General features: G+C 36.9%; 3 protein-coding genes across 7 annotated transcripts; 2 read left to right on the top strand and 1 right to left on the bottom strand.

Annotated features, from left to right (window-relative positions):
* Nucleotides 1-1,409: 1,409 nt before the first annotated feature.
* On the top strand, nucleotides 1,410-10,221 carry LOC120469229 (uncharacterized). 4 transcript variants are annotated; one of them, XM_089127595.1, is made up of 4 exons: nucleotides 1,410-1,512; nucleotides 4,315-9,114; nucleotides 9,211-9,270; nucleotides 9,683-10,221. In XM_089127595.1, exons 2-4 carry the CDS (start codon nucleotides 4,365-4,367, stop codon nucleotides 9,814-9,816), a joined length of 4,944 nt encoding a protein of 1,647 aa, XP_088983721.1. In that variant the 5' UTR covers nucleotides 1,410-1,512; nucleotides 4,315-4,364; the 3' UTR covers nucleotides 9,817-10,221. The 4 variants fall into 4 exon arrangements, with proteins under 4 accessions (XP_088983721.1, XP_039514013.2, XP_039514014.2 ...); XM_039658079.2 differs by having other exon boundaries at nucleotides 9,211-9,285; XM_039658080.2 differs by having other exon boundaries at nucleotides 4,315-9,126.
* Nucleotides 10,222-10,494: 273 nt separating this feature from the next.
* amn1 (antagonist of mitotic exit network 1 homolog (S. cerevisiae)) lies at nucleotides 10,495-13,316 on the top strand. 2 transcript variants are annotated; one of them, XM_039657740.2, is made up of 7 exons: nucleotides 10,495-10,684; nucleotides 10,799-10,928; nucleotides 11,013-11,142; nucleotides 11,583-11,800; nucleotides 12,655-12,711; nucleotides 12,793-12,904; nucleotides 13,011-13,316. In XM_039657740.2, exons 1-7 carry the CDS (start codon nucleotides 10,656-10,658, stop codon nucleotides 13,082-13,084), a joined length of 750 nt encoding a protein of 249 aa, XP_039513674.2. In that variant the 5' UTR covers nucleotides 10,495-10,655; the 3' UTR covers nucleotides 13,085-13,316. The 2 variants fall into 2 exon arrangements, with proteins under 2 accessions (XP_039513674.2, XP_088983705.1); XM_089127579.1 differs by having other exon boundaries at nucleotides 12,793-12,915.
* Nucleotides 13,317-14,560: 1,244 nt separating this feature from the next.
* Nucleotides 14,561-16,228, bottom strand: etfbkmt (electron transfer flavoprotein subunit beta lysine methyltransferase). Its single transcript, XM_039658116.2, has 3 exons — nucleotides 15,836-16,228; nucleotides 15,606-15,736; nucleotides 14,561-14,923 (listed from the first exon to the last, which is right to left on the bottom strand). Exons 1-3 carry the CDS (start codon nucleotides 16,117-16,119, stop codon nucleotides 14,568-14,570), a joined length of 771 nt encoding a protein of 256 aa, XP_039514050.2. The 5' UTR covers nucleotides 16,120-16,228; the 3' UTR covers nucleotides 14,561-14,567.
* Nucleotides 16,229-16,262: the final 34 nt, after the last annotated feature.

Below are 16,262 nucleotides of genomic sequence, written 5' to 3'. Positions count from 1 at the left end.
AAAAGACATGGACATCTTGGATGACATGGAGGTGAGTAAACTATCAGCAAAAGTTTTTTTTAAAGTGCTCCTTTAATTTGTATTTTACTTTCCCTTTAAATGTCCCTTTTAGCTAAAACATCATCATTATAATATGCTACCTTCTTCTTATTTAGCACTTGTTTAGGTTTCTTTGATACACATGGCTTATTATTTGGAAATAATTTATACGTTTTGGTGGGTAGAACTGACAAAAATCTATATAATCAGAGGCCACATTTTTGTGAGTATCCAGATCTGGGGATTCAAATGTTTCCAACAAAGTACACTCAAAACATCCTTGAGGCACATAATATACTCTTCATTCCAAATCTTTACAGTCTTAACCTAAGGTTTTTCTCTTTCAAGACGTCTTTGATATTTGGGTCGAAAATTAACAATGCAATGATCATCTCCCCAAAGGAGGTATAGCGTTGAGGCAGAAAAGACATCTTTAACGTTGCCATAACACTTGTCCAATCAATATCTTATTTTTTCCTGGTGCAACAGTTCACATACTGGTAGCAAGTCCTCAAACAGTTTTTCAAGGAGGTCTTTGTGAAAGTTGATACAATCAACTTTCCATATCTTTGTGAAAGATATGGTTATATAACCATATCTACCCTGTTAACCTAAAACCTGCTCCAGACTATAACACTATCAAGAATTAATGACATGACATTCCTGAAAGTTCCTATATACATTTTAAATGAAAAGGTTAACTGCTTACTCTGAGTATACTGGTTTAGTTGCTAAACTTTTGCTGAATTTGCATACTACTCTTTCTATTTTTCCTTTATATCTTTCTATGGGAAAAATAATATGGCTCTCGAGCACTGAGCGTCAGAACAGCAAGGGACAATAACAGTTTTTCCCCTCAGGCTATTCGGTCTGAACAATTAAACTCTCATAACTATAGACTGTCATAACTGTACATTCATACATAACATCTAAAATTGTACATCTGTAAATTAGGCTACCTAATAAACTGTATGCTACACTTGTATATAACATATCAGTACATTCATTAAAACAAATATAAATATATTGGCCTATATATATTTTTTTCTATATATTTCTACTACTGTATTATATTGAATTGTTTACATTTTTATTTCTTATATTATTGTTATATCGCATTTCTAATCGTGCTACTCTCATTCCCAGATCGCATGTTGCCAGATCCCATTGATTTTACAGAAATATTGAATGAAATGGATCAGAGGCGAAACGGCAGTAAATGAAATAATTAAAATAATTACGATTTAGATTTTAAATAATAAAACGTTATTATAACAAATTAAAAATAACAGAATAAGAACGACAACCCTAAAATCGACGTAACAAAATGGACCTGGCAACACGAGCCAACGGTCCCGCCCCTCGTGAGCTTGGCCTGAAAAGATTGACTGAGACTGAGAGGAAGTAACGTTAGTCAGAGAAAGCAACTGAATGAAATACATCGCTGTGGAGTGTTTCTTACAAGAATCTTCAGTAAGTTATTGAATGCTGCTTTGAAGTGAATATGTTATTGTTTATCATTTGGCCTTCATGTTTTAAAAAAAAGCACTTTGAATCCCCGTTTTTTGATTCGTCCAGAAATTCTCCAAATCTCGCTGTTTTTCACTAAAAATATTTGGAGAGCCGAACAAAGCTAAATATCCGCGTTTAAAGCATCTTGTTTTTACGTGTTGAATTAGAAAAGACATTCCTTCACAAAACCTTTTGGGAGTATTTAAAGGCGATTTCCTGTAGGGTTTGTTCAATTGTTCCTTAAATTCTGTTAGTGCATGAGGTCAATAAAATCAGCGACGTAACGTTACTGATTTTATAATCAGTAATTCATGGCAAACATCTAAGTTAACGTTAGTCAACGACATATAACGTTAGACCTTAGTTTAAATGCGTAATGTTATCTTCCAATTAAAGATTTTACGTGCTACAGAAACTTTGTAGAAATGGAGCTGGGTTGCCATATTACAACAACAAAGTATTTCAGAGGGCTAACTTAATTAAGTTGTAACGTTATCCCCCAAGAATCTGTTTGTAACGTTAGCTACTTTTGAAGAATATTTAAATTAACAGATGTGGACTTGCACAAAATTAAAATCGGTGAAATTATTTTGATTAAAAATTACGAGGGCACGTGAATATAAAAAAATAAAATGGTATAAATAAATAAATAAATAATGATAAATAAATGGAAGCTTCTTATCTGCCACAAATAAATTAAAAAGGTAATTGTCACTTTAACATAGGCCTAAACTCACAATTGTGAGTTATAAAGACAGAATTGCAAGTTAAAAAGTTTATTGTGAGATCTAAATTTGCAATTCTGAGAAAGTCATTTTACCTCCCTTAGCGTTGGACTTTTTAATTCGCAATTGCAACTTTAAATCTCACAATTCTGAAAAAAAGTTAGAAAGTTAGATTTGCAAGATGTAAACTTGCAGCAAGATGTAAACTCAACTGCAGCAAGCCCACTAATCTATAGATGATATGCCCTCCAGACATTACAGCTCCTTTTGGGGTCAGCAGTGGTGTTCGACAAGGGGTGTTGGATTTTCCCCCTCTTTTCCCTCCTTGCTTTTAAATTGTTTGCATTGCGTGTCCTGTCCACTGGCGCAGAGTAGAGTGAGCGTTTTAAATTAATTCCTATGGAAGTTTAACTTCGGAAGTTTTTGGTGTGAGTAAACATTGTTGCTTGTGGGACACCATTTAGACAAGATGGTAGCAATTGTTTTAAACGTGGTGGGGGTGGGGGTATAGGCTACTTTTGGAAAAGGGAAGAGTCAGCAGTAACAATGAACCGGTACTAAAGATTAGAGCCCGACCGATAAAGGATTTTGAAGGCCGATACGATACAAATAGTTGTTGGTTTTAAAATCCGATATATCTGAATTTAAAAATATATTTGGTTGGGATGAGTCACTGAGTATTTAATTATAGATTATCAAATAGGTTGCTATAATTGTCTAAAAAAAAATCGCTATGATTTCGGTGCTGATGCGGTGGTGACACGTTCTTGTAACATAAGGATGGCACTGCCAATAAAGCACCTAAAAGCTGACGCAAAGAACCGACAAAAGTAATGATTATGAATGTCAAATATAGCAAGGAGATATTTTTCATTGTTTATAAATGATGTAAATTAATGATGTTTTCTGCCAGTGTCAACTGCTAAGATAAAGTTAATTGCGATGCTGACTCTCGATCTTGACTGTAGTGAACGCGCCAGATAAATTCACTTTTCATACGGATTATATAAGCAGAGAGCAGTCTGTTTTCTTTTGTTTTTTATTGTTCAGATTAAAAGATATTTCTATAGATTGGCCCTATATCAGGGGTGCTGCCCAACCCTGCTCCTGCCGGTCGACTGTCCTGCACAATTCATCTCCAAACCTAATCAAACCTGCCTTTAATTTAAAAGTGATCCTAAAGACCTTAGTTATTTGCTTCAGGTGTGTTTGATTAGGGTTGGAGATAAACTGTGCAGGAGCAGGATTGGGAACCCCTGGCCTATATATCTTGCCACCTAAAAATTAACGATGGTTTGTCGCGTCCATGTACGTCGTGTGTATTTCCCTCATATTAAATATAAAATGCATGTGTACTGTGTAGACTTATTTTTCTAATGTCTGGACATGTACTGGACTTTATTAAGGGAGTAGGCTATGGATATATAAACAGAAATGTCAATAGATTGGTATTAAATGCATTTTCTGAGAATTTATATTTCAAGTTTTGGCTGCAAATTTCATGTCCATAACAACTAGTTTTGTGATGTAGGTCTATGTATTTTATTAACTTAAAATAATACTAATAGTAATTTAAAGATGTGGTAGCATTGGATCTGGACAGGAAGGATAACTTTGGGAGTTGGGGGGGTGGGGGGTTGGGTGTCCTGATTCTGCCTTTTCATATTGCGATACCGGTTTGTAGATCTGAGTATTGTGATTTAGATTTTTATATTGCATATCGTTACAACCCTAGAATTTTCCTTTTGGGTGAACTAACCCTTTAAATATGTTTAACGGCATCTTTTTATGAAAGAAGACATCCCCAATTTTGATATGTATTGCCTCTATTAGATTAATTTCCTCCCTCCCTCAATTTTAGCTATTAAGTATAGCCATTTAGAACTGAAGAACTAGCCTAATTAATTAACTCTGTCTTCTATTATTCAATTGTTTATCTGGTTTAAAATTTTTGCCATGGTATTATCAAAATAATATTATTGGTATCATGAAAAGTATTTTGTACCCTAATATTTTGCTTTTTTTTTTTTTTTTTCAGGGATGTAAATATCCCACCCCTTCAGGAGATAAAAGTGAACATTCATTAGCATGCAAGCTAATTCACAACAATCAGGACAACTGCAAAATGTGCATGAAAAAGCGACCAGACCTGGAGATGGGACATCTAATACTTTGGGCCAAAAGTTTTATCAGCTATGTTTACCATCTCACGCTCCAAGCCCCTCCTATCAAGGACAGGGGGCCACTGGAAGTTATTTGACACGGTTCACCTGCACAATCCAACCAGCAACCAGTGACCAGATTTTGACTAGTAGCATTCAAGCTACCAAAAACAAAATGCTTACACAAGAAAATACTCTTACTTCAAAACATACGTTGCTGACAGGAAATCAGGACTCGCGAAGGATTCGTGGAACATTGTGGAACGTTCCCTCTAATTACCAGATAATCTTACCTGTCAACAGCATAAATTTACAGGGTGCTCCCAACAACAATGGGCCAAACATGCCACATGGCTACAAGTACCAGTCATTGGTTCCTGATAAGCTAACCCATGCTAATATGCAAACGCCTTCTACATGTGGTCAGAACATTGCTGCACAGAGAGCTGTTGCCGTTGTCACTCCATTATCACCGATAGGAACAGCACCTGTTAACATTTCAGACCAATCCTCTAATATGAAAATGAATGTAAGCTCTGTGCAAGAGGTTGTATGGCATCAACCAAATATTCAACATGCTTTGGAGACCAATGCTAAACCTAATAGCCAAAAAGGAGAACCAATTGACCCAACAAGCAAGCATCTACGCCCGAAGTCAGCAGAGCCGAGGCTGAATGATGGACTTTGCCATGTTGGAGCCAAAAGTCCCATTTGGACTGAATCAACTGACCAAAGTCGCCGCAAAAGTTCACCGAAGCTTAAAAGTGTGGTTGCAGAACAAAAAATGTCTATGCCAACTCAAATGCAAAATGAAAAGATAAACAATAACTCCACGTTCACAGACAAGAAAACTGCTGAAACTGAAACCATTCCTGTTATTGAATGGCCAATAGATCGATTGCACATCTTAATAGACATGATTCAGCAAATGGAAAATGGGCATCAGAAGAATGACCAAAAAACTGATGCTGGGATGGACATCTTAAAGCTTTATTGGAATGGGGATTTCCATGAGTTTTATAATGCTGTACAAACTGGTACATATCGAAGCATAATGGAAGAAGTCTATGCTTACTGTCCGAACACAGAGCCTGTGATACTGAGGCAAATTAAAAGTGATGCTCTTAGCAGAGTCAAGGATTTTCATGTTTTAAAACACAACGAAGAGCCACCGAAGATGACATATAAGTCATCTTGGTTAAATCTTAATGAAAATGTTGATGACATCGACAAGGAGTGTGGTTATTCTTGGTTCTATAAGTCCTTTCAAAATGCCACTGACCATGAAGCACAAAACTCAAATGGTTGCACAAAGGAGGCACAAAAGATTGAGAACCAAATACCAGCAGAAGAACCAACATTAGACAATGAGTGTCTTTGTGAAAGCTTGATTAATAGACAATCTCCACATGTGACTGATGCTGACTGCTCACCAACACGTGATTGTTTGGTTGCAGGACAAACCAATAGTCAAACAAAAACAAATACTTTAAAGAACATGATTACTGTTGTGAAAGATTTGGATCAAAAATATGTCCAGACTCAAATGGCCAGTTCGGAGGACAACTTTTGTAATGATGTTGGAGCCCAAGGTGTTTTGTCGCCTAAATCAACCAGCCAAAGGGACTGCACAAACTCACCAAAGTTCAGTGTGGTAGCAGAACAACCGCATGAAATAGCTGAACATTGTGAGACTAGTGAGATGGAACAAAATGTCATTGCTGCATCACCAGACAAGCATGAGACACATTTGTTAAACTCCTCCCCAGAAATTAACAAAGTACAGGTAGAAGAACAAACATCTTTGGAGAAAAATATGCACAATGAGAGTCTTTGTGAAAAATTGCCAGTTCCCTTAAATGCTCATTCTCCAACTGTGACTGATAACTGCTCACCGAAGGTTGATTTGGTTGAAGAACAAACCAGTCACCAACCAAATACTACAAATCCACTAAATGGAATAATTAATCTGGTTAAGACATTGACTGAACGCCATTATTTAAGAAAGTATCAGAAGTTAGTTGATAAACGCAGTGGTTTGAAAAGAAATCATCAAAACTCCTTTAGAACATTAAGACCGAACAATAGTTTTTGTGATGACGTTGGAGCCAAAAGTCCTGTGTTGACCAGTGAATCATCCAGCCAAATTGAATGCAGGAGTCCTAGTCATGTAGTTGAAAAACAAGTGGAGTTAACTCAAGTGCAAAATGAATCCAGTGACTGTGATAACCGTGCAAGATGTGAATCTAATCCAAAACCTAGTCAAGAACTTTCTGTGCAAATGGATGAAGAGGAGATGGATGCTGAGATGGATGCTTCAGCTTCTATTAGGATTGATGTTCTTCCTCATGAAGTGGCTAAACAATGCTTTGCTGGTCAGTTGATGGAACTTAAGGACTTGTCTGCAACACCAGAGATTAGGTTGGAAAAGGCTGATGGTAACTGCCCGCTGAACGGCAATGAGGTTGTGGAACAAATCAATCATCCATCAAATACAATTCATCCACCGAATGTCATGAAAAATCTGTTGAGTCGAGTGGGAGAATGTGCCGTTTTGAGAAACAAGCATCAACCCTCCTCTACAACATCAAGGCAGGTTGATCGTTTTTGTAATAGAGCCAAACGTCTGGCATTGACTGAATCATCCAGGCAAATTTCCTGCGCAGGTCCACCGAAGCTTCTTCCTGTGATTGCAGAACCATTTCAAACGCAATTCAATGAAGAAATGCCTGAAATTGACTGTGTACTTGCAGATGAGGGTGTGAGATGTGAGACTGATCCAAAATCAAGTCACGAACTTCCTGTGCAAATGAAGGAAGAGGAGATTGTCGAGATGGATGCTACATCTTGTATTAGGATTAATGTTCTCCCTCAGGAAGTGGCTAAACTATGCTTTGCTAGTCAGTTGATGGAAGATCAAGACATTGCTGCACCACCCGAGATAATGCAAAAGACCTCTTTGTATACACCTCAAGACGCCATATCAACAAAAGAACAGCACATGTGGAGGTTGGAAAAAGCCAATGGTAACTGCTCAAATAACTCAAATATAGCACATCCACTGAAAGCCATGACGCATCTGGTGAGGCCGGTGGAAGAACAACATCAAACTGAAAAATGTGAGATTTTGAAGAATGAGCATCACCTTGCAAATGCAACATCAAAGCTAGATGACCGTTTTTGTAATAAAGCCAAATGTTCTGTGTTGTCCACTGGATCAACCTGCCAAACTGAATATACCAGTCCACCAAAACTTAATCCTGTGATCGCAGAACCATCTCAAATGCGAAATGAATTCAATGAAGAAATGCCTGACATTGATTATATGCTCACAGATGAGAGTATGAGGTATGAGACTGATCCAAAACCCAGTCAAGAACTTGTTTTGAGAACAAATGAAGTGGAGACTGACAAGATGGATGTTTTAGACTCTATTAAGATCAGTGTTCTCCCTCATGACATGGCTGAGCTATGGTTTGCTGGTGAGATGAAAGTTAAGGATTTACAGGAAGACACTGATGTTCATATTACCACTGAGGACCAGGTTAAAGTTCAAGTCCTAGAGCTCATGTCTGAAAAAGAATTCCCTCTAGAAGATGTGAAGCCAAAAGAGGGTAAATCTCAAAGTTCTAGTGGTGAAAAGCTGCAGTCTTTCTGTTGTCTTGCTAAATGGTTTAAAACTTTAGAATATGGCGATGGCTCATTGTGTACATGCCAGAGAAAAACAGAGTTAAGAGAAGAGACTAAAACTGAGGTCCATGGCACAAGTTTAGAGTTGCAGACTGAAAAAGAGGATATTAACGAATTGGTGGAACTGGACAATTCTGCTGATTCTGAAACCGATGATTCTGAGACCACAGAGGACGAAATTCCCAGTTGGGTAGTTCGTAAAGGGGTTAAGAAAAATATTCTGAAGGACATATCAAGTTCTGAAGAGGTTTGTAAGATTGAGACTGAAATTGCAGAGCAGACAAGAGATGACTCTCCTTCAAAATGTACGACAAACGTGACCGTGAACAATGAGATTGAGCAAGACACCCCAACACCTGATTTGAAGAGGACGACCAATACGATATGTCTTGCACTGTATGGGTCATCTTCTGGAAGAAAAGAAGTGAAGCCAACTAAAAGATCTAAAGGGAAAGAAAGTTGTGAGGAACCCCCAGAAACTCTTCAAATAACTATATCCTCTCATCAGAAGATTAAGCCAGCGAATTGCAAAGGGGTGGAAGCACGGGATGAAGGTGTTGTGGATAAGAGAGCGAGATTACAGAAAGCATCCTTCAAAGACATGGCTCTTCACAGAACCTTGGCCTCACTTCCTGTTTCTGAACTCTGCAAAAATGAACTTTCATCTACCTCAAACAAAAAACTGCTTGGTCCAAGTACTAATGCAAAAAGTGAAGTCCGTTTGGGCAAGGGAAATAAGCGAAAGAGACTGCCTAATATTTCAACGCAACAAATGTCTATGAATAAATATATCATCAGAAGGAAGACTGCGCCATCCAAATTATTGCCTCCAGCTGAGAATGTAACAAAAAGTAAATATGAGTTGGGGAACCCCGCTTTGATGCCATTAGAGGAGGGTCTTTCATTGGAATTCAAAGTATTGCCAGAGTCTTTTAACTTTGAAGATGGAGCTGAACTCAATTGCGCTCAAGCCGACACAACACAGAGTACGCATAATGGTAACTGCTGAAAAACATATACTCTCAGTGCATGTAAGTTTACCAAATGTGCACTTTTTAAAATACTTCTTCTCTTTTCTTAAGGGATATCAGGCCCAGAAGAGAAAGTTAAGCAGATGGAAACTAATTGTTCGCCAACCCCAGGTACTACAACACCAGGTAATTTAAATTTAGCTTCTTATGACGTTAAAGCTCATTGAATAATGATTAATAAACAATGGTAAAAGCAAATATCCAATAATCACAGGTTGGTGTTCAATTCTCACAATATACCCTTGGTTAGGCTTTAGATTACTTGGATTGAACCCTGTATCTGCCTATCATGCAGGGGCGTAGAATTTATTAGGGACGTGCCCCTTACCAATATCCAGTGACCGTGATATCCCTAGCAAAAATTTCAAAACAGCAATAAATCAAAACCTAAAATATATTTATATATTGATGTCCCCATCCCCACCAATTTCAAAATCAAACCTATGCCACTGCTATCATGTACCATTTTTATGGCAGGTAGTGTAACGCTTATCTAAATGGTTTTGTGCTCGTCTATCTGCAGGTGTTTGGAGTTTCAGCCCCTTGAAGAAAAAGCGCACTCAGCCCATCCAGGTCACAGACGTCTCCGGCTCATGTAGCCTCTTCCAGGAGTTTAAGAAGAGATATCACAAAAAGAAGGAAGTCGCCTCAAAGTAGAATTTCAATGAAAGACCTTGATTCCTTATTAAAATTTAAGCAAATTGTTCCATTTGTTTTGTGTTACTTCCTGTTAATGGGATGAATCTAACAACTGCAAATTGCTAAATATACAGGTTCATTTTTACTGTCTACTTGAAGTTTTGTATTATATTATAAATGCACCACTTGCACACTGATCATACGGTTCAACAGCTGCTAGTAACGTTTTTCAGTATTTGAACGAGTGTGAGTTTGATACTTGTACTACATTTTCAAGAAACATGTTTTGTTATGGAGTTTTTTTTTTTTAATTGTGCATTTATTTTGATTCCACTGGTTTGTAAAAATGTGAAAATCTATTTTTGTACAATTTTATAAAACTCTTTGTATTGCTTCTTAATAAAACCATTTTGTAATACCTTTTGTGGTTACTCTTAGATTTTAAGGTTTGTTATGCCCTGATTAACTGCAGTTGGCAATTAACAATACAAGATATTTACATTGAGCTTTAAATATTCAACATTGACAAATAATGGCTAACCCAAATTAAAAATAGTAGATTTAAATGTGGAATAACTGAACGTTTCAAAAAACAAAAGGAGGGAAAATAATTATATATATATATATATATATATATATATATTTTTTTTTTTTTTTAAATAGTTTTTAGTTTTGTCGCTTGTGAATGACGTAATATTATTGTGTCCCGCCCACGCTGTTAAACCAATGCGAGGAGTGACGAAGATGCCAGATACAGTTGATGTTGCTAACAAATAAGAAAAAAATTCACGCATTTTCCTCGTGATATCCTCGCGGTAAGCTAACGTTAAATAAACAACGCGGGAAGCGACCAAATCATGGCTACCGTAGATTCTCTTGTGAGCTTGTGAGTAACACCAAAGATAAAGTCCTTGTCGCTGGTAACACACATAATTTAGATAAATATGTAAATCTGTAAAACTATTGACACAGTTCCTTCCGTTCGTTTCTCCGTGCACAGGTGTGCTTTTTGTGTTGCTCGACGATGTGAGAAGTATGATGAGATCAGGATGTTACCTGCTGCCCTTAAAGACAGAATATTACGAAAAAAGATGTCGTGTGGCACGGTCACCGACTCTAACATCAGCCAGGTAAGGTGTCCTCTCCGACAAGAGCATTTTGTGATGATAATATACAGTGTACAATATGCAGTGTCTTTGTTATTTGTGTTTCAGCTCGTGCACGCTGGAACTCACACACTGGATCTGCAGAACTGCGTGGTGTCAGACTCAGCGCTTAAACAAATCAACTGTCTGCAGTTGAGGGAAATACTGTTAGAAGACTGTGCAGAAATCACATCTGAGGGTATTTTCACATATTATTACGGTTTATGGGGCAATGGGGGTCATATAAATATTAGATGAAAAACGTGAAATACTTAAACTTTGAAAATAATAGTCCCAGCTAAGCTAGTCCTAGACTAAAATGCATGTTTGAGTTGTTTTAACTGAAAAGCAACTTGCACTGATATTTCTTAAAATGTCGGTGCCATTGTTTTGTCTCAAAAAGCACACTAGTAATGTTTTTCTCTAAGGCATGTTTATAAATGCAACTTAAATATCCTAATTTGAACTAAGGCCTAATCTAAGCCTTGTCTGTACTATTTACTATTACTAAAATGAAAACTGAAATAAAAATAAAGTTAAGTAGATTTTATTTTTTAAATTCCAAAAATGCACTTTGAAAAATTACTTAAATGGAATTGGTCAAGACATCAACCTTCACTATATTTGTATTTCCTACAGGTGTAGAGGTGTTGGCGTCCCGCTGCCCCTGTCTTCAAGTAGTTGATCTTACAGGCTGTACGGCTGTGACAGATTCAGGCATTCAAGCTCTGGCTCTACACTGCAAAAGTGTAGAAGTGATTTCGCTCTCTGGCTGCATTGCTCTCAGTGATCAAGCCCTGCTGGAGCTGGGCACGAACTGCAGGAGGCTGTACAGCATTTACTTTTCTGGGACAAATGTAATTTACACTATTCTTGGGCTTTTAGACTTGGGTATACAATATTACAGATGAGCCAAAACATTATGACAACCTGCCTAATTCCCTCTACCTGTTGAAGAATGGACTCTACAAGACCCATGAAGGTGTCTGGTGGTTTCAGTTATATTAGCAGCAGATCCTTAAAGTCCTGTATGTTGCGATGTGGAGCCGCCGCGGATCAAACCTGTTGGTTCTGCTCATCCCACAGATCCTCAATTGGATTCAGATCTGGGGAATTTGGAGGCTTGTGCACCATCACTGCCCCAGATAAACGGCACATATGTACACAGCCGTCCAAGTGATACTCATCTGACCAGGCGTTCTTCTTCCTCTGCTTCAAGGTCCAGTTCTGTAGCCACTGTGTGTTATCCCATAAACATCATTAACATTTACACAGTAGATCTTCTGCTGTCTTGGACCAGACAGGATAGCCTCCGTTTCCCTCGTGCATCGATGAGTACCCTGTTGCCGGTTTGTGGTTCATCCCTCCTCGGACTCAGTTGGTGAATTCAAAAGCCTTGACGTTTCAGAGATACTCTGACCCAGTCGAATTGCCATAACAATTTGGCCCTTGTCAAAGTCACTCACCCATTTCTCCTGCATCCAAAACGTTGATTATGAGAACTGATTGTTTGTTACATCTAATCTACCCAGATCTTAATATGTGGCCTTGTTAGGAGATGATCATTGAACCTGTGACTTCTCATAATGTTTTGGCTCATTAGTGTAAGTATATATAGCATACAAAATCAAAATGCGACTCTGATATTTTGCTTGTACTTATTGATGTTTATTGTTTTCACCAAATACTTACTAGTAAATTCTATTTAAAGGTAACTGATCAAGGGGTCATTGGACTTGCGACAGGAGTTTGTTCACGTAGCTTAAAGGTATTGCACACAGATTTGAATTTTTTCATTAAGACTATTTCAATTTTGTATTATTTATTAATAACTTCTTTATCATCACAGGAGTTACAGATGGCACGATGTCGCAATTTGACTGATCTGGCTGTGACTGCTGTTCTTGCAAACTGTGCAAACATCAGAATTTTCAATTTCCATGGATGTCCCCTGATGACAGGTAGTCACATGGTACCTGACATAAAACATACATATTGTTGCCCAAATATGAAATTTCAGTGCATTCACACCTGCTATGTGTCTGTCTGTCTGTTTGTCTGTTTTAGGTAAGTCGAGGGAGGCACTACAAAACCTTATTGGCCCCGGCAAGATCCAACAAGTTTCTTGGACTGTGTATTGATGCGATTAACTGAACTGATCTACAGCACACCAACTTTATTCTCATACATGTAATGCACACATCCAGGAAGATAAACATCATCCTTTTGAAATTCACTAAATTGTCAATGTTTGAGGTATAAAAAAAGAAGATCAAATGTAATTAACTTTAATTAACTGTAATTAACTTTAAATATATAATTATTATGTAAGAATGTTTTGTTTACTGATTGTAAAATAAATTGTAAAGCAACCATTGACGTTGGTTGTCAACTTTTATTTACCATTACTAGAATGAGATTGAAATCTGAATTTGACAAAATCCATTATGCTGGTGTATTTGTGAGGATTATTTAATTAGTTTGTGCTTAGATCATTCAGGGTAGTTAGCTGCTCTTTTTTGCGTTCTGTGAAGAAGAAATTGTTTGCTCTTTTTCTGCAAAGAACGTGATTTATTCAAATAAAATGAGGAACTGCTACTGTCAACCACATGATAAAATAAAATTAAGAGTCATTTGAAAGAGGTGACTGAAAACCATAGCATACTTTTTGGTCAGAATTTCAATTCGGAGGTTCAATTTGATTCATGCAGCTGTCTTGAGTGTTGTACTTTTTTGGATTTTTTCATTATAATTTTTTTCATCATTGCATAAAGAACTACTTCATCCCTCTGAAAATGTAAGGTGTTTTTTTATTTATTTGTATTTTTTATTTTAAACTTAAACTGCTTATATCAATTTTTGTAACATTTGTTATTATTCATTGAGTTATATATTTTATTTACAATCATTTAATTTAAAATAGTTCCTTTTATAGAACCCGTGTGTGTGTGTGTTTCAGGTATTGCCTGAGCAAAATTTGGCCCATGAGCATAACGGCTTATAAATTATATTTATTTATATTTTTTGAAAATGTAAAAAACGCATAAAGTTTTTTTGTGAGGGTTGTGTTTAGGTGTACGGGACAGGATATATACAGTTACAGTACAAAATCATTATGTCTATGGAAAACCCATAAACATGCTGGTCTCTACACACATTGCTGTGACACCATTTAGTCTCTAAAACAAACATTTTTAAATTGGCCATAACATTTTGGGGGAATATGAAAAGGTCCTGTTTGTCATATTACGTTTGCGAATTTGGTTTGGCATTTGCAAATTAGGAGCACTAGGGTGTAAGGTTAGACTCGGTCGAAATGTAGACACACTAGGGTGTAGGGTTAGACTCTGTCGACGTCTAAGTGTAGACACGCTATGGTATATTATAAGATGTAGTTAGGAAAACATAAGGACATGGCTAGATTTCTAAAAAATAATAACCCATGACATTGAGAAATCAAAGAACTAATAACCCCATGACTTGGGTAGAATTAAATTTGCTTTGCAAGTAACAGAGAAGGGAGGGATAGATGGATTTGCACATATATAGAAACGTGCAAGTATTTTTTTTTTTAAATTGATTTAATTATATACATGGTTCACATACACATGAATGCATTAGCTGTTAAAGATTAGGTTTATTGTTGTAGGACCACACTGTGCTACTTGTTAGTCCATAATTCTCCTCTTTAACTGAGTCTGGTAGCTCAAAGTAAGACTGCTGATGTAATAATTTTCTAATGTCATGGCTTTCAAATTGAGCCCGTCCTGGGTCACCAATGAGCACTTGTGTTCCATGTGTGCTTATACACGTCTGGAGCCACTTCTGCAGATGATCAGCCATACCTTCATCATAGAACATGTCTCCTAGAAGAATGAGATCCCAGGCCTCAGGCTTTGAACCAATCATGTTTTCTGTCACACAAGGTAAAGGGTCCACGTTGTTCAGTTCACAGTTCATTTGTGTGGCAATGGCAGCAACTGCAATATAAATAAATAAAAAAAACATAACAAAATAAAGCACTTATTGTTATATTTTATATAAAAGCACTTTAAATGTAATATAATAGAACTTTTGTTTGTCATTCAGTGTGGTGTAACCACAATAAAAAATAATTATGACTGTTTAAAAGTATATATGTGTGTGTATGCTGTCAAATCAATTAATCGTATCTAACATAAAAGTTTGTGTTTATATAATATATGTGTGTGTATTATATATATACATATCTGTGTGTGTACATGTCTGGGTATACACACACACACACACACACACACATATATATATATAAATGTGCGTATACAGTATATTTACACAAGATATATATATATATATATATATACATACATACACATATATTATGTAAACAAACGTATGTTAGATGTTATATTTGACCACGGTATCTATCTATATACATATTTGTGTGTCTGTGTGTTTGTTTTATTATTTAGTAGTACATCATTTATGTCTAAAGTTAAAGTATTTTAGCTATTTTCACTTAAAAGGTACCCCACTTACATTTGTCAATAAAAAAAATAATTTAGTTAAAAACTTTAAAAGTATATACATTTTTTTTTTTATTAACTCTAGTTGAATTCCACAAATCACAACGTGAACAGCTCTTCTGTTTTTAGGTACGAGGTGCAGAAACACAAATCTCACTTGGATCAATGTCATTGGCCACCACATGGGAAGCTCCACTGAGTCTGGCTGCAATGGCTGATGCTCCACAACCACAGCCGAGATCCAGCACCTTCCTGTCTCTACACACCTCGGGGTTATTCAAGAGATACCTGACAACACAGTTCACAGCAGCATCATCAATAAAAAAAAAAACGACAAAAGAATGCAGGTAGACTAAGCGTTCATTATTATGACTTAATAAACGTTACCTAGCCAGCGCTTGTCCACCTGGCCAATATATTGCCCAGTACGGGTCAGGGAAAGGCCACAATTCAGGTTTCTCCGTCCAAAACCGGCAGGTGGGTGTGAACAGCCTTAAAGAAATCTCTGGGGTTAAACTTTGGCTGCTTACTACTTCTGTGTTGTCTATAATGAAGTTCTTTATATCGTCCTCCGATCTGACGTTGCTTACGTATAGACGCATTAAACAACACATTCCTCTTTTAAATGCAGTGTCCTTACCGCGGAACCACATGATTATTCCTCTGTACATGTCGTCAATGCTAAAACTTGTCAAATATCCTTGAAATGTTTACATTTCTTCCATCCACATGTCTGTCACGCATGCGCAGACGCGCTTGACACTTGTATGACGTCACTGAGCGGATCCCGCCAATTAGAGCGCTACTTAAAAAA

The sequence above is a fragment of the Pimephales promelas genome, chromosome 25 (assembly GCF_988280905.1).
Source record: "Pimephales promelas chromosome 25, fPimPro1.hap1.1, whole genome shotgun sequence".
Classification (NCBI taxonomy): domain Eukaryota; kingdom Metazoa; phylum Chordata; class Actinopteri; order Cypriniformes; family Leuciscidae; genus Pimephales; species Pimephales promelas.
Note: the sequence above shows the minus strand (reverse complement) of the source record. Positions and strands in the feature narration are given on the sequence as shown.

Excerpts from the sequence above, each read along its gene's own strand:
- amn1 (XM_089127579.1), top strand. The coding sequence starts at position 10,656 with ATGGCTACCGTAGATTCTCTTGTGAGCTT. Across the intron at positions 10,685-10,798 it reads GTAGATTCTCTTGTGAGCTT|GTGTGCTTTTTGTGTTGCTC; the intron begins GTGAGTAACACC and ends CTCCGTGCACAG. Across the intron at positions 11,801-12,654 it reads TTTACTTTTCTGGGACAAAT|GTAACTGATCAAGGGGTCAT; the intron begins GTAATTTACACT and ends TTCTATTTAAAG.
- etfbkmt (XM_039658116.2), bottom strand. The coding sequence starts at position 16,119 with ATGTACAGAGGAATAATCATGTGGTTCCGCGGTAAGGACACTGCATTT. Across the intron at positions 15,737-15,835 it reads GGTGGACAAGCGCTGGCTAG|GTATCTCTTGAATAACCCCG; the intron begins GTAACGTTTATT and ends CTGTGTTGTCAG. Across the intron at positions 14,924-15,605 it reads GGCCAATGACATTGATCCAA|TTGCTGCCATTGCCACACAA; the intron begins GTGAGATTTGTG and ends TTTATATTGCAG.
- LOC120469229 (XM_039658078.2), top strand. The coding sequence starts at position 4,365 with ATGCAAGCTAATTCACAACAATCAGGACAACTGCAAAATGTGCATGAA. Across the intron at positions 9,127-9,210 it reads AACACAGAGTACGCATAATG|GGATATCAGGCCCAGAAGAG; the intron begins GTAACTGCTGAA and ends TCTTTTCTTAAG. Across the intron at positions 9,286-9,682 it reads CCCAGGTACTACAACACCAG|GTGTTTGGAGTTTCAGCCCC; the intron begins GTAATTTAAATT and ends GTCTATCTGCAG.